The sequence below is a fragment of the Protomyctophum bolini genome (assembly GCF_963924005.1).
Source record: "Protomyctophum bolini genome assembly, chromosome: 12".
Taxonomy (NCBI): domain Eukaryota; kingdom Metazoa; phylum Chordata; class Actinopteri; order Myctophiformes; family Myctophidae; genus Protomyctophum; species Protomyctophum bolini.
The window spans coordinates 40,722,353-40,740,076 of record NC_137873.1 but is presented as its reverse complement, the minus strand read 5'-3'; the positions used below and the strand labels follow the sequence as shown (position 1 = coordinate 40,740,076).

At 43.8% G+C, this 17,724-nt stretch overlaps 1 protein-coding gene across 1 annotated transcript; it reads left to right on the top strand.

Moving 5' to 3' along the window:
- Positions 1-2,139: 2,139 nt before the first annotated feature.
- slc7a8b (solute carrier family 7 member 8b) lies at positions 2,140-16,468 on the top strand. Its single transcript, XM_080777214.1, has 13 exons — positions 2,140-2,229; positions 2,974-2,987; positions 3,303-3,502; positions 6,024-6,228; positions 6,935-7,086; positions 8,233-8,358; positions 11,299-11,452; positions 12,212-12,335; positions 12,848-12,951; positions 13,342-13,438; positions 13,537-13,686; positions 14,338-14,515; positions 15,336-16,468. Exons 3-13 carry the CDS (start codon positions 3,364-3,366, stop codon positions 15,464-15,466), a joined length of 1,560 nt encoding a protein of 519 aa, XP_080633340.1. The 5' UTR covers positions 2,140-2,229; positions 2,974-2,987; positions 3,303-3,363; the 3' UTR covers positions 15,467-16,468.
- The last annotated feature ends 1,256 nt before the right edge of the window (positions 16,469-17,724 follow it).

Sequence of the window (17,724 nt, the reverse complement as noted above, 5' to 3'; positions counted from 1 at the left end):
TTTGGAAGTATTGTGTTGTGTAGTATTTTCCTGGATTGCTGTAGCATGGCCATGATCCTCAATCAGGCTGCTTTATCTGGAAATGGACCAACTTATTGCCTCAAGTTGCAGTGGCATGATCTGTACAGTAGGTGGTAACCCAGAAATACTGCCCAGAGAAATGCCCTGCTGTGGGGGGTTAGATTAATAATAACATGAATTTTTAGTCATATTTTTGTATGAAGGATATGGCTCAAGTCAAGTGCCTTACCAATTACCATAGCATTAAAAATGTGCCTAAGCAGTTGCTCCTGCTATTCTTATTTTATATCAATGCATCTGTCAAAAATCTATTTCGTTATCGCCCCACAAAGTGTAATCAATTAAATTCAGTGGTGGGCAATAGTACAGTAGGTGCAACTTGAATATTATGTAAATTATTTAGATTTTGTGTACTTTACCTGAGTATTTGTATTTTTTGTATTCTTGTGACTTTCACTGCACTACATTTCAAAGACGAATACAACACTACATTTCTAGGAAGGTACATTTTATGAATTAATTAACCACTTTTCAACCCTATTTCAAAATGAGTGAAAATGGCTAAAAAGCTCAACTTTGAGTCGTAGTAGCCAACCGATGCAATTATACTTCACTATACCCACACTAGCTCTGGTCCATAGCTCTAATGTGTTTCAACGCATTAGAGCTATGAAGCAGAGCTATACCCACACGTTTAACCCATTCTGACCCGAGATCAGATTCATACAAGGTTTCCACTGGACACAGACTGGTCTGATGAACCCATTCTGACCTGAGATCAGATTCTAAAAAAAAATCAGTCGTTCTTCGATTTTTCAAAAATAGCAGACCTACAAGCTCGTAGCGCGCCACTCGGTGGCGCGCTATGAGCTTGTAGATCTGCTATTTTTCAATAGCTAAAGCATAACATGATGCTATAACAGCAAAATGGGTTCCCGTTCAGAATGGGTTAATCATGAAACCCTATTCACTTGTTCTTTTATTTTAATTGCTAGGGCTTAAACTAAATAGACCCAGGGGTCGGCGACCTTTTTGACATGAATTGAGTAAGTGACATGTATTAATTTTCTTGATAATCAGTGTGCCGCGTGTCAACAAAGTTTAATTATGTCATTGTCACCACATAAAAATGTAATATTTCCATCTGATTTTGATTGTCCATACTAGGCTGTACATAACCTTTTTATGTGGCCTATTTTAATTCTTTCACACAGACTCAGAGCCCAGAGTTTGAGTGAATGTAGAATTATGTGTAGATGTGAGGGAACATTTCACAGACTAAACTTTGTTGAATACTTCTTAATATTAAAATAAAAGATCTCTCTCCCACACTTATGCCAGTGTGCCATGCAGTGACCACCCTCCCCTGTGTCAATGTTGGCACCCGTGCCTGAGGTTGCCTACCCCTGCGTGTAGGGCAGCAGCCAGGATACTTGACATGTGTTCATGTGTTATCTGATTATCTGCAGTGGCAGAGCTAGGATGACGACATGACACGTAGTAGTGTGGGGTACTGGTTTTGCCTTGAGGGGTTGGGCTAATTTAGTAATTTGTTTTAGTTTTTATTTTCTGGACATTACAAATAGGCCTATGGGCCTAGACTAGAACGTTTAGGTTAGGTTTAGATACTGAATCAGAATCAGTGTGTTCACCATATTATAGGGTATGAAATGAAGCTGTACTGTACTGTACTGTACTGTACTGTACTGTACTGTACTGTAGGCTACTGTACTGTGTAGGGTGAAGTGACTACATCCAATTCTGATGAATTGAAAATGGTGGACCCTGTTGTAAACAAGTGTAATGCTTTATCATGGATCGTCCACAATTAAGTAAGCGTTTTTGTATTTGACTTTTCGTTTGAAATGTACCCATTCTGCACTGTGAAATAAAAACTTCAATCAATCAATCATTCAACCATACATTTTGGACAGGTCAGAAGAACCCTCCAACCTGGGCGGTGGGAGGGTGCTTGGGATATGTTGACGTTTTCGGGCCCACTGATAGGTCGAACATAAGAAGCTTTCCTATTTCCGAACGCGGCTGTCAGTCAGTCTCGCCTGTGTTGTTATCTGTGGTCTCATCGCAGCCAGCCGCTGTCGGCATGAGAGCATTATGTCCGTCCCCTTCACAACATGAAGTCCATCACTTAGTTATCACTGGAGCAATATCAAGTTACATTTTACTGTAGCAGTAGCTGCAAGTGGGGAGGTGAGTGTTTTTTTTTATTTGCTTTCATTTAAATCGTTATGTATTCGCATTGCAAACATACTAGTTGATTGAGTTGAAGGTATTATCTGCTTAAAATGTATGGTGGATTTTACAGGTAGACTAGAGTGACGATTATCCCCGGGGACCTCCCCCTTATAAAACAAATAAAAGTGTCAAAGTGTAAAATCAGCTTCGTCACATTATTTAAAGTTGTGCAGTTTGATGATCATTTTGATAAGGCTATACGGGCTGGGTTTGCAGCCCATCGCGTCGCACTAGTCTGAATTATTAATGCTGGGAGATGGTTTTGCTTCTAATTATAGCATCATGATGTAGCTTCAGGAACCATTGCCACAACAACACAGCAATTGTACATTTTAGTTTTGCTACTGTAGTTTGTACTAGGCAACTACCTGCATGCATGTGCCATATTATAATTACTTTACTAAAAAAAACAAAAACACATTACACACATTTGTGTCTCCCTTCATGGGCTAGTAATGGCTACAATTCATTTTAGAATTAATTTCAATTTCAATATTGGAAGGCTCGGTCTAGACTAGTAAACCTGGAATTCCTTCATAAGACCCTTTTAAAATGTTTCCAGTCTATGGTGCCCAGGCAACGTGCCGCCTTCCCTGTTGAAAAGTAGTTGCTTGGTTGGGTGTGTGTGTCTGTCCAGGGAACGTGCCACCTGCCCTGTTGAAAAGTAGTTGCTTGGTTGGGTGTGTGTGTGTGTTCAGGGAACTCGCCTCCTGCCCTGTTGAAAAGTAGTTTCTTGGTTGGGTGTGTGTGTGTGTCCACTAGGGAACGTGCCACCTGCCCTGTTGAAGAGTAGTTTCTTGGTTGGGTGTGTGTGTGTGTCCACTAGGGAACGTGCCACCTGCCCTGTTGAAAAGTAGTTGCTTAGTTGGGTGTGTGTGTGTGTCCACTAGGGAACGTGCCACCTGCCCTGTTGAAAAGTAGTTGCTTGGTTGGGTGTGTGTCTGCCCACTAGGGAACTCGCCTCCTGCCCTGTTGAAAAGTAGTTTCTTGGTTGGGTGTGTGTGTGTGTTCAGGGAACTCGCCACCTGCCCTGGTGAGGAACGAAGCAGGGCACATCGTCCTCGAACCACTTCACTGCACAGCAGGATGAGCAAGAGTCCCAGGAAGAGGAGCACCACCAGTGGCAGCTCACAGGAGTCTGGTGGTGATGGTGACGGTGATGGTGATGGAGGCGTCGCTCTGAAAAAGGAAATCGGCCTGGTGAGCGCCTGTGGAATTATAGTCGGTAAGTCCACCTATTTGTTCCTTTTTTTTTCGTGCTTCAACACCACTGTGTAGAACCCATCAACCTTACCCCCTCTCTCCTTTATGATGGAGAGGCACCCGAGAGGCATCCTAACCAGATGCCCCGAACCACCTCAGCTGGCTCCTTTCCAGGCGAAGGAGCAGCGGTTCTACTCCGAGTCTCTCTCTCCGTGTGACTGAACTTCTCACCCTATCTCTAAAGGGAGATGCCAAGCAGCCACCCGTCGAAGAAAACTCATTTCGGCCGCTTGTATTCGCGACCTTATAGGTGAGAGTAGGAACGAAGACGGAGAGCTTTGCCTTCTGGCTCAACTCTCTTTTCGTCACAATAATTGTGCAAGTTTGCACATTTTAATGTAACATTTATGCAGCGAGGGATTTGATATTTAGACATGCACGCGCAGGAAGTCGATAAAAAGTAATCTCGCTAATGTTTCCTTGCAATTTCCATTACCGTCAGTCAGCAGCACAGATGGCTGTCTGCGAACTAGAGCTGCACTATAAAAGCAGACATGTTCGATCAACATTTGACCATTTTTGACCAACCAGTGGGTGGGTGTGTGTATGCAAAGTTGCAAACTATGCCTACATGCACCCCCTTGTTGTATAGTATAGTATTTGCATTCCCTAATTATTGTTCCTGGGTGTCATTGACCCAGTTCTGTTAGTTGTGTTTGCGCTATTCTGCTTCACAACAAGGCACCACCAGCGCACATCATAGAGTAATGAAGAATTATAATGGCAGTCTGTATGCTAATTCTCCCCACTGTCCTCCACTGGACATTCTCATGAGTCATCCTCCTATACCTTCGGCCTGGTGGAGACAATAGTACTGCAACATTAGGTCAAATATATAAGAGGCTGACCTCTAATTTCACTGCACTCTCTGAGGGTATAATCCTACGATAAAACGTCACCAGCCTGCTCTGATCCTGTCCACAAATGAACTGCAGTGGCCCATGTTGACCATTGCAACCTATGAAAGGCTTGTCAGACATACTGTACCACACATACTGTCTGTATGCCCGTGGTTCCCACACCTTTTCATGTCAAGGACCCCCTTGACATTTATTAGCCCGCGGACCCCCATTTGAAAATATAATGTATGCCAGGGACCCCCATAAGAGAAGGTTTTTGCGGCTCTAGCAGTGATTTTCATCCATTTTCATTTCAAGGGCCCCCCGGTTTGAATTGAATTGAATTAGGCTACGGTCCCCTAGTTAATGACATTTCTATCTCTGGGACCCCTAATGTATATTGTAAAATCAACGTTAATTTAACTCTGAGAGTGTACAAATGGACCCAAACGGACCCGCTAGGAACATTTGGTTCCTAGCGGGATCCCCTGGAACTCCCTCAAGGACCCCTGGGGGTCCCCAGACCCCACTTTGGGAACCACTGCTGTATTCACTCTTTTATCCCACAAATCTGAAATGTTTTGATGTACTACTTAACTACTGACGGAGGCAGTTTCTAACGATGTAGTCTGGGTAGAGAAGTAAATCATTTTTCCAGCACTGAGAGATCAAGAAGAGCAACAACAGTTTAGTAGTACCAGGGAGTTCCCAAACCGTATAGTAGTAGCAGGGAGTCCAAAACAGTGTAGTAGTTCCAAACAGTATAGTAGTAGCAGGGCGTTCCTCTCCAAACAGTATAGTAGTAGCAGGGCGTCCCTTTTTAGTTTGAACATGCAGTCGGTCCCCTGGACAGGAAGCCAGGCGTCTAGCGTCAGGAAATGGTGTCTTTCCGCTGGTGTCCTCCCTCTGTTTTTAATACGCTCTCAGAGTTAAATTAACACGTGTGTACACACAGTAATGCAAGTATGTACTACTTATGTAAGTATGTATTGCCTGCTCCAGCGGTGTGCACAGATATACACAAGGTAGCGCCTGCCCTTTTTGCCTTCTGGAGAGCAATATGCCCAGTGTTTTTTGTTTTTTTTGTACAGTTTGTTATTTTTGAGTGGTGCAACCACTCCCTTACGGAGCTATGCGTGTGGCTGGCTGGGTGGGTCGTGGGTGGGTGGCTGAGCACAAAAACAGGATGGTTGTTTTTCACCACCTGTGCGCAACCAAACACGCGCACATATTAACTGTATATAGTGATTTCGGGTGTGCCAGTACAGTACAGTACAGTACAGTACAGTACAGTAGAGGGACCCCCACACGGTAACTCGTCATTTCTCAACCGTTTCAGATGTGGGGCGGTGTAAGAGCCACTTTATGAGGTCATGTCATGATGACCTTAATTGCTTGATTGATTGAAATATTTATTAACAATTTGCAGAATTACAGTACATTTCAAGCACTAACTCAATACAAAGACTGTTAACTGTGAGTGGACGACCCAATTAAGCATTATTACACTAGTTTACAAGAGCTCGCCGCCGGAATCTGGCCGGCACCCATGGGTGCGTTCCTGTCTGGAACTTCCTGTACTTGACTTGTCTTTGTCTCTGTGTTGTTGTTCTGCCACTCTCCTCCTCCGCCGTCCCATAACAGGCAACATCATCGGCTCGGGCATCTTTGTGAGTCCCAAGGGAGTCCTGGAGAACGCCAGCTCGGTGGGCCTGGCCCTCATCGTGTGGGCCTCGACGGGGGTGATCACGGCCATCGGAGCTCTCTGCTACGCAGAGCTGGGTGTGACCATCCCGAAGTCTGGCGGGGACTACTCTTATGTCAAGGACATCTTCGGAGGACTTGCTGGGTGAGAACTACGAATGACCAGTATCTATACAGTATGAAAAGTGTGTCGCCCAAGTTGTCGCAATAAATGGAACAACTGCACATTATTATTTTAAGTCATAATCCCACACTGTATATTGAGTATAATGTATAACTAGTGCAGAAGAACTGCTTCAGAAGTGTGTGTGTGTGTGTGTGTGTGTGTGTGTGTGTGTGTGTATGCGTGTGTGTGTGTGTGTGTGTGTGCGCGTGTCCCTAATTATTTTCCTGGATGTCATTGACCCAGTTCTGTTCATTGTGTTTTTCTGCTTCACAACAAGGCATCCCCAGTGCCCATTACAGAGTAATGGAGAACTATAATGGCAGTCTGTATGCTAATTTGCTCATTAGTTCCTCTGTTCTCTCACTACATTTAGCTATGAGGGCTCTCCTGTTCTTCTCACACGTTGCGTGTGTGTCCTAAGTATGTTGCCGTGTCCCAGCATTAAGGCTCATACATAGTCTGGATTTTCGGTTGTGAGGTGACCACCGAACTACAACATGACGTCACTGAGCCGCGGTGAAGAGCAAACCACCGCTCCAGCGCTTCTCTCTGTTTTTACTCGCCACCGCTCAACGTTATTTCAGCTCCGGTGGTCAGCTCACCACCGGTGCGGTGGTCACCTCACCACCGAGAATCCAGACTATGAATAGGCCCTTTACCCTCCTGTCTGCCACGTCCCCCCCAGGTTCCTGCGCCTGTGGATTGCGGTCCTAGTGATCTACCCCACCAACCAGGCGGTGATTGCGCTCACCTTTGCCAACTATGTCCTGCAGCCCCTCTTCCCATCCTGCATCCCTCCAGAAAACGCACTTCGCCTGTTGGCCGCTGTCTGCCTACGTAAGTACAGTATACCAGCAAGTCTGCACTTGAAATTATTCCGTGGAAAATTAGGTTTGTTGGCAAAATTCACAAACTGTCAGCACTTAAACATTATACTTAGTTGACTGGATCCCCAAGGGGTCTATAGGCAGGAGAAAAAGGAGTCCAGAGATTTTGAAGTTGTGTGAATTTCTGCCTCTGTGGGGGGTAATTTATTTTGACGTTGTGTGAATTTCTGCCTCTGTGGGGGGTAATTATATGCAAATATCATCACCAATGGCATTGCAAGACTAAACGATGAACATCAATGATGATGTTTAGGTGAAAGAATATATTAAAATAAGAATGTTGTTGGGGCTTACAGGGTTTAAAGGAGAATTTCGGACTAGAAGGCTTTCTTACCTTTATTTGTAGTTGTTACGTCCCCACCATAGAGCTGGTCCAGGTGTTATTTGTAGTTGTTACGTCCCCACCAAAGAGCTGGTCCAGGTGTTATTTGTAGTTGTTACGTCCCCACCAAAGAGCTGGTCCAGGTGTTATTTGTAGTTGTTGCGTCCCCACCAAAGAGCTGGTCCAGGTGTTATTTGTAGTTGTTACGTCCCCACCAAAGAGCTGGTCCAGGTGTTATTTGTAGTTGTTACGTCCCCACCAAAGAGCTGGTCCAGGTGTTATTTGTAGTTGTTACGTCCCCACCATAGAGCTGGTCCAGGTGTTATTTTGTGCAAAAGCCCATTATTGGCTATTTCCCCTACCATAAGCCCTCAATTGGGCGTTGGGTTTTAGTGCTAATTCGCACTATTTTTAACTACTTATTTAGATGGAAATAAGTGAATTAGCACTAAAACCCAACGCCCCATTGAGGGCTTATGGTAGGGGAAATTGCCAATAATGGGTTTTTTTGCACAAAATAACACCTGGACCAGCTCTTTGGTGGTAGGAAAGCCCAAATTCTCCTTTAATATCTGTGTATTCGTTTTGTCTTTCAATATCTGTTTATTCTTTTTGTCTTTCACCTTTTATTTATTTACAGTAAACATAGCATACAATTTAAGCACAAATACCGGTAAATGACAAGATAATAGACATAGTCTTTTAAAGCGATGAAATAACTTCACTAAGCTATAATGTAGTACAGATGTGGTCATGTACTTTGTGTCCTCACAGTGTTGTTGACATGGGTAAACTGCCACAGTGTGCGATGGGCCACGCGCGTACAAGATGTCTTCACCTGTGGCAAGCTGCTGGCCCTGGGTCTCATCATAGTCATGGGAATTGTCCAGATATGCAAAGGTGAGTACTGAGTAGTTTGGATGACCTGCTGTTGTTGTGTCTGGTCTGTTGTCTCCTTTGGGATTCCCAAAGCCTGATCTCTTTATTATGGAATGTGTCTTTCTTTCCTACCCGACTCAAGCCGTCTCTCTGTCTCTCGCCCTCTCTCTCTCTATCTAAGGTAAAAAAAATGTCTTCCTTTTATTTATTGCTTGTATATTAAGTTGTGCTTAATGTGACCACAGAGACCGTATTTAATAAAGTACGTTTAAAATTATATGTCCTTTTGTATGGTGTCTGAGGTTGCTACCATTGTTTAGAGTTATTGTGACAAGCCTTTCTAGGCTATGTGAATCAGTGAATGTTTCTAAAAAAAGAAAAAAAAACATTTACTCACCGTTACTGTGAGTAAATGTAAAAGTGTAAACACAATTTACAAAGTTAGTATTTTAGCACCATGCATGCAGTTCATTTCAGGCCAAGCCAAGTAGGAAGAGGAGTAGGTTAGGGGAGGAGACCACAGGACCTGGACCTGTTAACACCCCAATCGCCCAGGACGGAGTTCACCGTCCTTTCTATTCTATCAGAGCGTTAACCAACTTTCAATGAATACCAAAACGCTCGCCCCCAAAACAAAGTCACCCCGTGGGGCAAACCCGACGACCTCGGAATGCTCGCCACCTGGTAGGTAGTCACTGAAAACGTAACCTCAGTAAAACTATGCCTAAACCTAACCTCATTAAAATGGTGCCAAAAAACCGAACCTTATTCCTAAACTTAACCCCAGTAAAACTATGCTTAACACTTAGGTTATTTCTAAGATCCGCTGGGGGGGGGGGGGGGGGGGGGGGGGGGGAGCGGTCTGCCAAAGAAAATGGTGCCGGGCGTGTTTTGGGGAGAGCCTTCCTACTCTTAATCCCGGTCAGAGTGGATCAGATTTGGATCAATCTCTTAACCCATTCTGACCTGAGATCAGATTCATACGAGGTTTCCACTGGACACACACTGGTCTGATGAACCCATTCTGACCTGAGATCAGATTCTAAAAATGTCAGTCGTTCTTCAATTTTTCAAAAATAGCAGACCTACAAGCTCGTAGCGCGCCACTCGGTGGCGCGCTATGAGCTTGTAGATCTGCTATTTTTCAATAGCTAAAGCATAACATGATGCTAACACCAAAACGGGTTCCCGTACAGAATGGGTTAATTATCAATAAGAAATTAACACCCAAAATTCCAAAATCTGATCCACTCGGATGGGCATGAAACATTTTGAACTCTTGGGCCCTGGTAGGTCAAACAGATGTGGTTTGTCTGTCCACCCTGACGGTGACGGTGAACCTTGATGGCCTTGAGTGCAGTAAAATACAACCGGAAACCGGGTAGTCCTCAAATTAGCCACATGCTTTGCCATTGCCAATGGCCATTGCCAATGGCTCCACACTTCAAATCAAATCAAATCAAAACTCTATTTGTATAGCACATTTCCAACGACCGAGGTCGAACCAAAGTGCTTCACATCACAGAGCATAAAGACATACATCGAGGCAAAAAGAAGAGGATAGGAAGATAAGTGAAAGGAAGGAAAAGCATTATACAAAAAATGTCAACAGAACAATATATCAAAAACAAAAGGCAACTCCATAAGTGCATGGGAACATAGTGCATAGGTAGGCTATAAAGGCCACGGTAAACTTAATTAGGAAACGCGATTGAAAAGAAATGAGTCTTGACCACAAGGATCCTCCACCGAGGGTCAGAGGGTGTTTGTTTGTCACCCTTACGGTAAATATTCTCAGTAATTCCAGTCATTTTAAAGTCGAGCTCTCCTGCAGTCACAACATGGACTTCCAGAAACGGCGCAGACTCATGAATTGTACTAACGAACGGCGTGCCTACGGTACCGCTGCAGCTCAGACACGGTCCGTGCCTGACACGGGGATTTCTGTGATCTCGGCGTGGAAGGCGGATTAGAGTTCCCTTGTTGGTTCTCATCCAGCACTCACAAATCCCATCCACTTTAACACACACACACACACACACACACACACAGCTTACCCAGGCCTTGCTCCCTCATACAGTGCATGAAATGCCACCCACCCATAAATGTATTCCTTATCCTCAAAGTGTTTTAAAACATCCCATGCTGACATTTTTATTGTATGTCCAATGTCCATACTTACTATGTTGCGCCTACAATCACAATTGCGTATACTGTAATAAAATGCATAGTAAACGGCATCAATCTAAAATATAGGGTAGGCCACTAGGCCTCTGCATCGTGTTCCATTATACAGTATGGCAATACTACAACAGAAATTGGATGACTGATATTGCCCTCTGCTGGCCATTGCCGTGTATTGTAAGTGAATACCCATACTGTAGGTAATGTTGTGAAAGGAACTTATACGTCACGCTTGGACTTTTGCCAGTAGGGCCTTTGCACTCGTTGATTCTGGAAACCCAGCTCTCCTAATGCTCCTTGATTCTGTCTCCTGGAAACCCAGCTCTCCTAATGCTCCTTGAGTCTGTCTCCTGTAAAAGCTACTGTATGCCAGTAGCAGTTGGAATTTAGTTCAGTATGTTTCTTTTCTTCTTTTTTTTTGTCTTTTCTTTTTTTCTTTCTTTCTGAAAATGGAACCCTTTTGGGGGAAACTTATGCCCAAAGATGCATACGCACACCACAGTCCTTGTAATGGTGCTGGCCCACGTGAGAGAACTGAAGAAGGAATCTTGGAAAAAAAACAAGAAAGTGGTCACACAACACTAATAGCCAAAGTGCCAATATTTTAATAGGTCCCAGCAGATTAAGACACCGTGAATCCAATACCATTTGGGGAAAACCAACATTAATCAGACCAGTGTGTGTCCAGTGGAAACCTCGTATGAATCTGATCTCAGGTCAGAATGGGTTAATCTTATAATAAGTAGTTGATGATGATTTCCTTCTGTTTCTTCCCAGGTCATCACTATTGGCTGGAGCCGGCGCACGCCTTCGAAACCTTCCAGGACTACGACGTGGGGTTAATCGCCCTGTCCTTCCTGCAAGGCTCCTTCGCCTACGGAGGCTGGAACTTCCTCAATTATGTCACCGAGGAGCTGGTTGACCCATACAGGTGAGAGCTGGTTGACCCATACAGGTGAGAGTTGACACAGAGGGGCTGGTTGACCCATACAGGTGAGAGTTGACACAGAGGAGTTGGTTGACACATACAGGTGAGAGTTGACACAGAGGAGTTGGTTGACACATACAGGTGAGAGTTGACACAGAGGAGTTGGTTGACACATACAGGTGAGAGTTGACACAGAGGAGTTGGTTGACACATACAGGTGAGAGTTGACACAGAGGGGCTGGTTGACCCATACAGGTGAGAGTTGACACAGAGGGGCTGGTTGACCCATACAGGTGAGAGTTGACACAGAGGAGTTGGTTGACACATACAGGTGAGAGTTGACACAGAGGAGTTGGTTGACACATACAGGTGAGAGTTGACACAGAGGAGTTGGTTGACACATACAGGTGAGAGTTGACACAGAGGGGCTGGTTGACCCATACAGGTGAGAGTTGACACATACAGGTGAGAGTTGACAGACCTGTCTTTGTGTTGCTCCCAGCTGTTACGCTTGATACACGTGTAACGTTGTCTCTTGCAGAGAAGAGGGCGAGAGTATTATATGGTGCTCACGACCAAATCCACTGAGAAATGAGGATGAACTGATCTCGTTCAGTGGTCTGGGTTGACCGTTTCTGAAACGATATTACCGGCATCCACATTACGAAAGGCTTTATACGAGAGTTATTGTTATTTTTATTAACGGTTTACAGCATATTGTCATGGCAACCTTCCTGTCCTGCCCTCCCTCCCTCCCTACAGGAACCTGCCCCGGGCCATCTTCATCTCCATCCCTCTGGTCACGTTTGTCTACGTCTCTGCCAACGTGGCGTACGTCACCGCCATGTCTCCCCAGGAGCTGCTGGCCTCCAACGCCGTGGCAGTGGTGAGAAGAAGCCGGTTGTTTTATCCATGATGTGGCCTGTTTTTCAGGAAATTAGAACAAAAGAACCTGTGTTCCAAATGGACCCACAACAATTATAACGGTGTAATATTATTATTATTAGTATTTAGTCATTCTTGTTATCTTTGCATTTGTTAAATATTTTAGAAAACCCAGACATACTTTTCCTATCATTCAAATATATTTTATTTCTTTAAGTTACACAGTATCAACATTCAGCCTCAGTCCTAAATGCTCACAACATGTTGTGAGCTTGTAGGTGTGCTATCTGCGTTACCTTTGTGTGATACTGTCATATGACAAAGTATTAAGCAAGCAGCATTGTTTTTGTTTTATGAAAAAATAACCTAAAAAGATGTACAGTATTTAGGTTATGGCTGCCTGACGGCAAGAATGTACAGTGCATTTGAGGGTTTTTCATCAAAATGGCCACCATTATAGTCAGTATTCTTTGAAACATTTGCCTCTTTGTCTCCTTAACTCTCTTCTCTCAGACCTTTGGAGAGAAGTTGCTAGGAATGTTCTCATGGATCATGCCCATCTCTGTGGCGCTGTCTACCTTCGGCGGGGTCAATGGCTCCCTCTTCACCTCCTCGCGGTCAGTGTGTTCCTCTCTGCCCTGCATTATTCATCTTATCCTATGTTACATTCACCCATTTACACTCGCATTCACACACTGATGGAACCATGCCAAGGCACCAACCGGCTCAATGGGAGCAGTTCACAATAGGTGTCCAGTGTTTTCAGAATCAGAATCAGAAGCCTTTATTGCCATGACATGTAAACATGTTAGGAATTTGATGCAGTTACAACAATTTGGATAAGTGCAAAACAGACATAGTGCAATGAATAGTGAATAAATCTAAAGTGCAAAACCTTCTGTTCTTCTTCTTTCTTTTACATGTTTATCTGTTTTTCTGTGTATTTATTTTGGCTCCCTTTCTCATGCATTTTTCCATCTCTCTCTCTCTCTCTCTCTCTCTCTCAGGCTGTTCTTTGCTGGTGCAAGGGAGGGCCATCTTCCACGCCTGCTGGCTATGATTCATGTCAAACGCTGCACGCCTATCCCAGCCCTGCTGTTCACTGTGAGTCCTTTTTGATGTACACACTCGAAATGTCCTCAGAATGCCCTCTCTTTTCATGCCCATGTTAATTTAACAGCCTTCCTCTCTTTCTTACTCAGGTCATCTCTACACTCCTGATGCTGTGCACCAGCGACATCTACACACTCATCAACTATGTGGGCTTCATCAACTACCTCTTCTACGGGGTCACTGTCGCCGGGCAGATTGTGCTGCGCATCAAAGAGCCCGATTTACCTCGACCTATCAAGGTGAAGATCAGGCCTCTATCGGAACAGCTCATTGGTTGGGACTTTTGCAGATCCCATTTTGACTTGCTGTAGCTATCCGAAAAATATTATATGTTGTCGTAGATAATAATGAGTTATGGCAAACCCGGATGATGATTGCTCTACGAGTCCATGTGATCTGCCATTACATGTGGGGAAAACGCTTAGGAGAGTGTCTAGGCCATGAAAGATGTATGGTCTGTTGTCCTATAGAGCGTCGCAGTCCCACCCCCCTTTCATGACGACGCCAGGCTCAGGAAATGATTCCCAATGCATTCCATAGACATTTTAAAAAGGTATTTATTTAAAGAAGGTTACGCCGCGGACAAAGCCAACTCGAGTCGTGACAACTCATGACAACAAACACAATATTTTGGACCAAATAAATAATTACCTGCCTTTTTTTCTTCTTTCTAATTATTTGTTCGGCCCAAAGAATTGTGTTTGTTGTCATGATTTGTCACGGCAAGAGTTGTCTTCGTCTGTGGCGTGAACGTCTTTAAATAAATACTTTCTGAAATGTCTGTGAAGAAAATGAACGGAGAATCATTTCCTGGGCCCCGCGACGCTCTATCTATACTCTGTTAGAGCATCAAACAATTGGTCGTCCGTCTCTTTCTTTGCCCGCCACAGGTGAGCTTAATCTGGCCCGTGATATACCTGCTGTTCTGGGCCTTCCTACTGGTGTTCTCTCTCTACTCGGAGCCCGTGGTGTGTGGCATCGGTCTGGCCATCATGATGACTGGCGTCCCCGTCTACTTCCTGGGAGTCTACTGGGAGAACAAGCCGCAGTGCTTTGATGCTGCTGTCGGTACGGAAATTACTTTTTTTTGGGGGATTTTTGACTGGAGTTGGATATTTAAGATTTAAGGTCCGTCGTCCCCATAGCATTCTGTGTTCACTGAACAGTAGGAATGTGTAGTGTTGACACTATTCACATAACAGCTTTTATGTCATACTCTGGGCTCTCATGTCACACCCTGAGTATGACATGAGAGCAAAATGGTCGCCATGTCAGTATTGTTGGCACATTTACTTGACCACTTACCCTGTTGGTTGGTTTGATTGATTGATTGAAATATTTATTAACAGTTTGCAGTATTGCAGTATATTTCAAGCACAAACTCAATACAAAGACTGTTAACTGTGAGTGGACGACCCAATTAAGCATTACACTTGTTTACAACAGGGTCCACCATGTTCAATTCATCAAAACATTTAGAGACGTACAAATAGACACTTCTATATAGTTAAAGAACAGAACAGGAATTCATCATAAAGGAAGGGAAAAGAAACATATACAGTGAGGGGAAAAAATGGGGGGGGGGGGGGGTTCATGCCATTTACTCTGATTACTCTCACATGTGTAAATTTAAATTGTAATTATTATGCTCATATTATGTATTCTGTTGTTGTCTATTGTAGAGATTGGCAACTACACAAACGACTGCTTTATTCTGTATAGTGTATACTTTTAACTGAATGCCATGGAATGTGGATGCAGTGAAATGCATCAGGAAAACATTTTGAGGGACCTCACCCCCACCCAATGCTCAAGGCAGGATTGCGCTTTCAAACATACGATGATAATAAATAATTCAACCATTCTCTTCTCTTCCTACTCCACGCAGGTAAGTTCACCCATCTGTGCCAAAGGTTCTGTTTTGTGGTGTACCCAGCCATGACGACGGAGGCCCGGGTGCCCACAGGAAGCGACGGAGAGGATTCCGACGAAGACGATTTGAAGGCCAAAAAGAGCTGATCGAAACGTGTCGTGTGTGCGTGACGACAAACAACAAGAGAGACTCGCTCACACTGCGGGTTAAAATCCCCAAGCGAAGACTTCTACAAAAGAGGGACAGTGACATGTTCACTGAATGCAACTTGTAAAAAGGTCTCACTGAAAGTCGTTGACTTGTCTTAATCCTGAACACCACTGCCTCAGAGTAATGCTGCCTACTTGCGTCAGGAGTGTACAATGCAATACCGCTTGCTGTGAACAAATGGAAAACGAACACGTGGCCATTTCTTCCCCATATGGTTAAAAATAGAATTTCACAGTCAATGTCACATCTTTAATATTGTGTTATTTTTGTCTATATTGTTTGTGCATGTGTACATTCTTTATTGTGTGTTTTGTGTCATCATAACACTGTCATGTTTGTTATTTCACAAATGGTTTATTAATTTTAGCCCCTTTAAATTAATCACCTGTAATTTAAGTCAAAACGTCATTGGAAATGAATACCAAAATGCTTTCATCATATTAACTGTCATGGTAAGAGAATTGTGAACACAAATGATCTAAATCTTTTCAAGCACATATTTAATTGAGCCTTTCTTCGAGGGGTGCTAGCTAGCCCCGCCTATGCACAGCTTTGTGTGTATGTCCGTTTGAGCACGGAATGTGATGTGAATAAGATGAGAGCACCCCTCACTGCACACAAATAGTACAGTGATAGGATTTTACAACGATGCTAACAGGACAAGCCCTTTGGGGGCTTGTTGTTGGACATGGTCTTGTCACCTTGTGAAGAATGCCTGCCCTAAATGACTTCATCTCAATACAGCGTTTTGCACAACAACCGCCACTGTGTCCGCCTGCTTCTGAAATGCTTCTGTGACCGCTTCGATTTGGTCGCTGGGAATGTGTATAGCAGGGGTGCCCAAAAGGGAGATTGTGCTCTACGAGTGGATCATACAGGCTGTGCAGGTAAGACCACATGACATGCTGCCCCTAAACGTATATATCATTTATCTGAATCCAAAACTGTTTTTGGGATCTGCCACTTGAATTAAGGTGATTTCACTTGATAGACATAAAAAACATGCCTGCAAGCTCAAACCCAACATGCAATACTTTGTTTTCAAGAGTGTTTTGCCCTACCAATTCCATTTCCCACCTCTATTTTCAAGTGTGTTTGTCTAATATGTAACTATTTTCAACAATGGGATAATGTGTATATATATTTATTTTTTTGGTGGGTAAAATGGTATATAGCGACTCTATCCAAGGCGCTTTATATAGATTGTGCATTACATTCACCCATTCACACACTGATGGTGGCAGAAACCATGCAAGGCACCAACCAGCACAGCATCAGGGGCAATTTAAGGGTGTCTTGCTCAAGGACACTTTGACGCTGACTGGGGGAGCTCGGGTTCGAAGTGGCAACCTTGTGGTTGCCATCCGGCCACTCTACTACCCACCGCCGCCCCACCCACCGGTGGGTAGATCTGGTTGAGCTGGTCATTTTTAAAGTAGCTCTCAAGTATAAAAAGTGTGGGCATGTACTGTAGAGCATCCTTCTGGTCACAGTGGTCAGTCTACTAATCCAGACATCAAGTAAACACAGATTGATTGACCAGTGAAGATCTGGTCTGTGGCCTTTTCATTTTCAGAATGGCAACACAGCAACATTTTTACGGTAATTTAAAGTGTACAATTGTTGTAGCCACCCTTAAGGGTCCATTTGGTTTGACTAACTGACTTATTTATTTTTATTCACAGTTTGTAGAACAGGTATACAGTTCAAACTACGGTAGGCCTACAGGTCAAAACAAAAACTGCCACGAGGATAAAACCAGAAAAAGCATTATTAAAGACTTGTTTACATCATATCGGGGTCCTCCATTTTCAATTAATCATGACATTTAAAGACGTACAAATACCGGTGTACACAACACAAAAGAGGAAATTATCATATATACAGTTAAAGAAAGTAAAAAAGGGGGAAAAACATGTATATAATCAGTCAGTATGGGATACATTTAGTACAGTCGGAAATCGAAGGTCCCCAATTAATGCAAACAGGGCACCGTCCATTAATTAGTGCATTACAGAGTTACACATCATCAGATGCTTTATGAATATTTAATTCACCTGTTGATTCACCTGACGCATAGTTTACCACAAGGGGGCGGAGTCTACGCACAGTGACAGATCGAATTGCGGAAGTAAAATGCATGAAAAAAAAAAACGCCACCGAGCCTCGTATGAACCTCCATACAGTAAATACA

Bases quoted from the DNA above. Each gene is read 5' to 3' on its own strand.
- slc7a8b (XM_080777214.1), top strand. From the start codon at position 3,364: ATGAGCAAGAGTCCCAGGAAGAGGAGCACCACCAGTGGCAGCTCACAG. The intron at 11,453-12,211 runs GTGAGAGCTGGT...CCCTCCCTACAG, and splicing joins GAGCTGGTTGACCCATACAG to GAACCTGCCCCGGGCCATCT. The intron at 12,336-12,847 runs GTGAGAAGAAGC...CTCTTCTCTCAG, and splicing joins CCTCCAACGCCGTGGCAGTG to ACCTTTGGAGAGAAGTTGCT.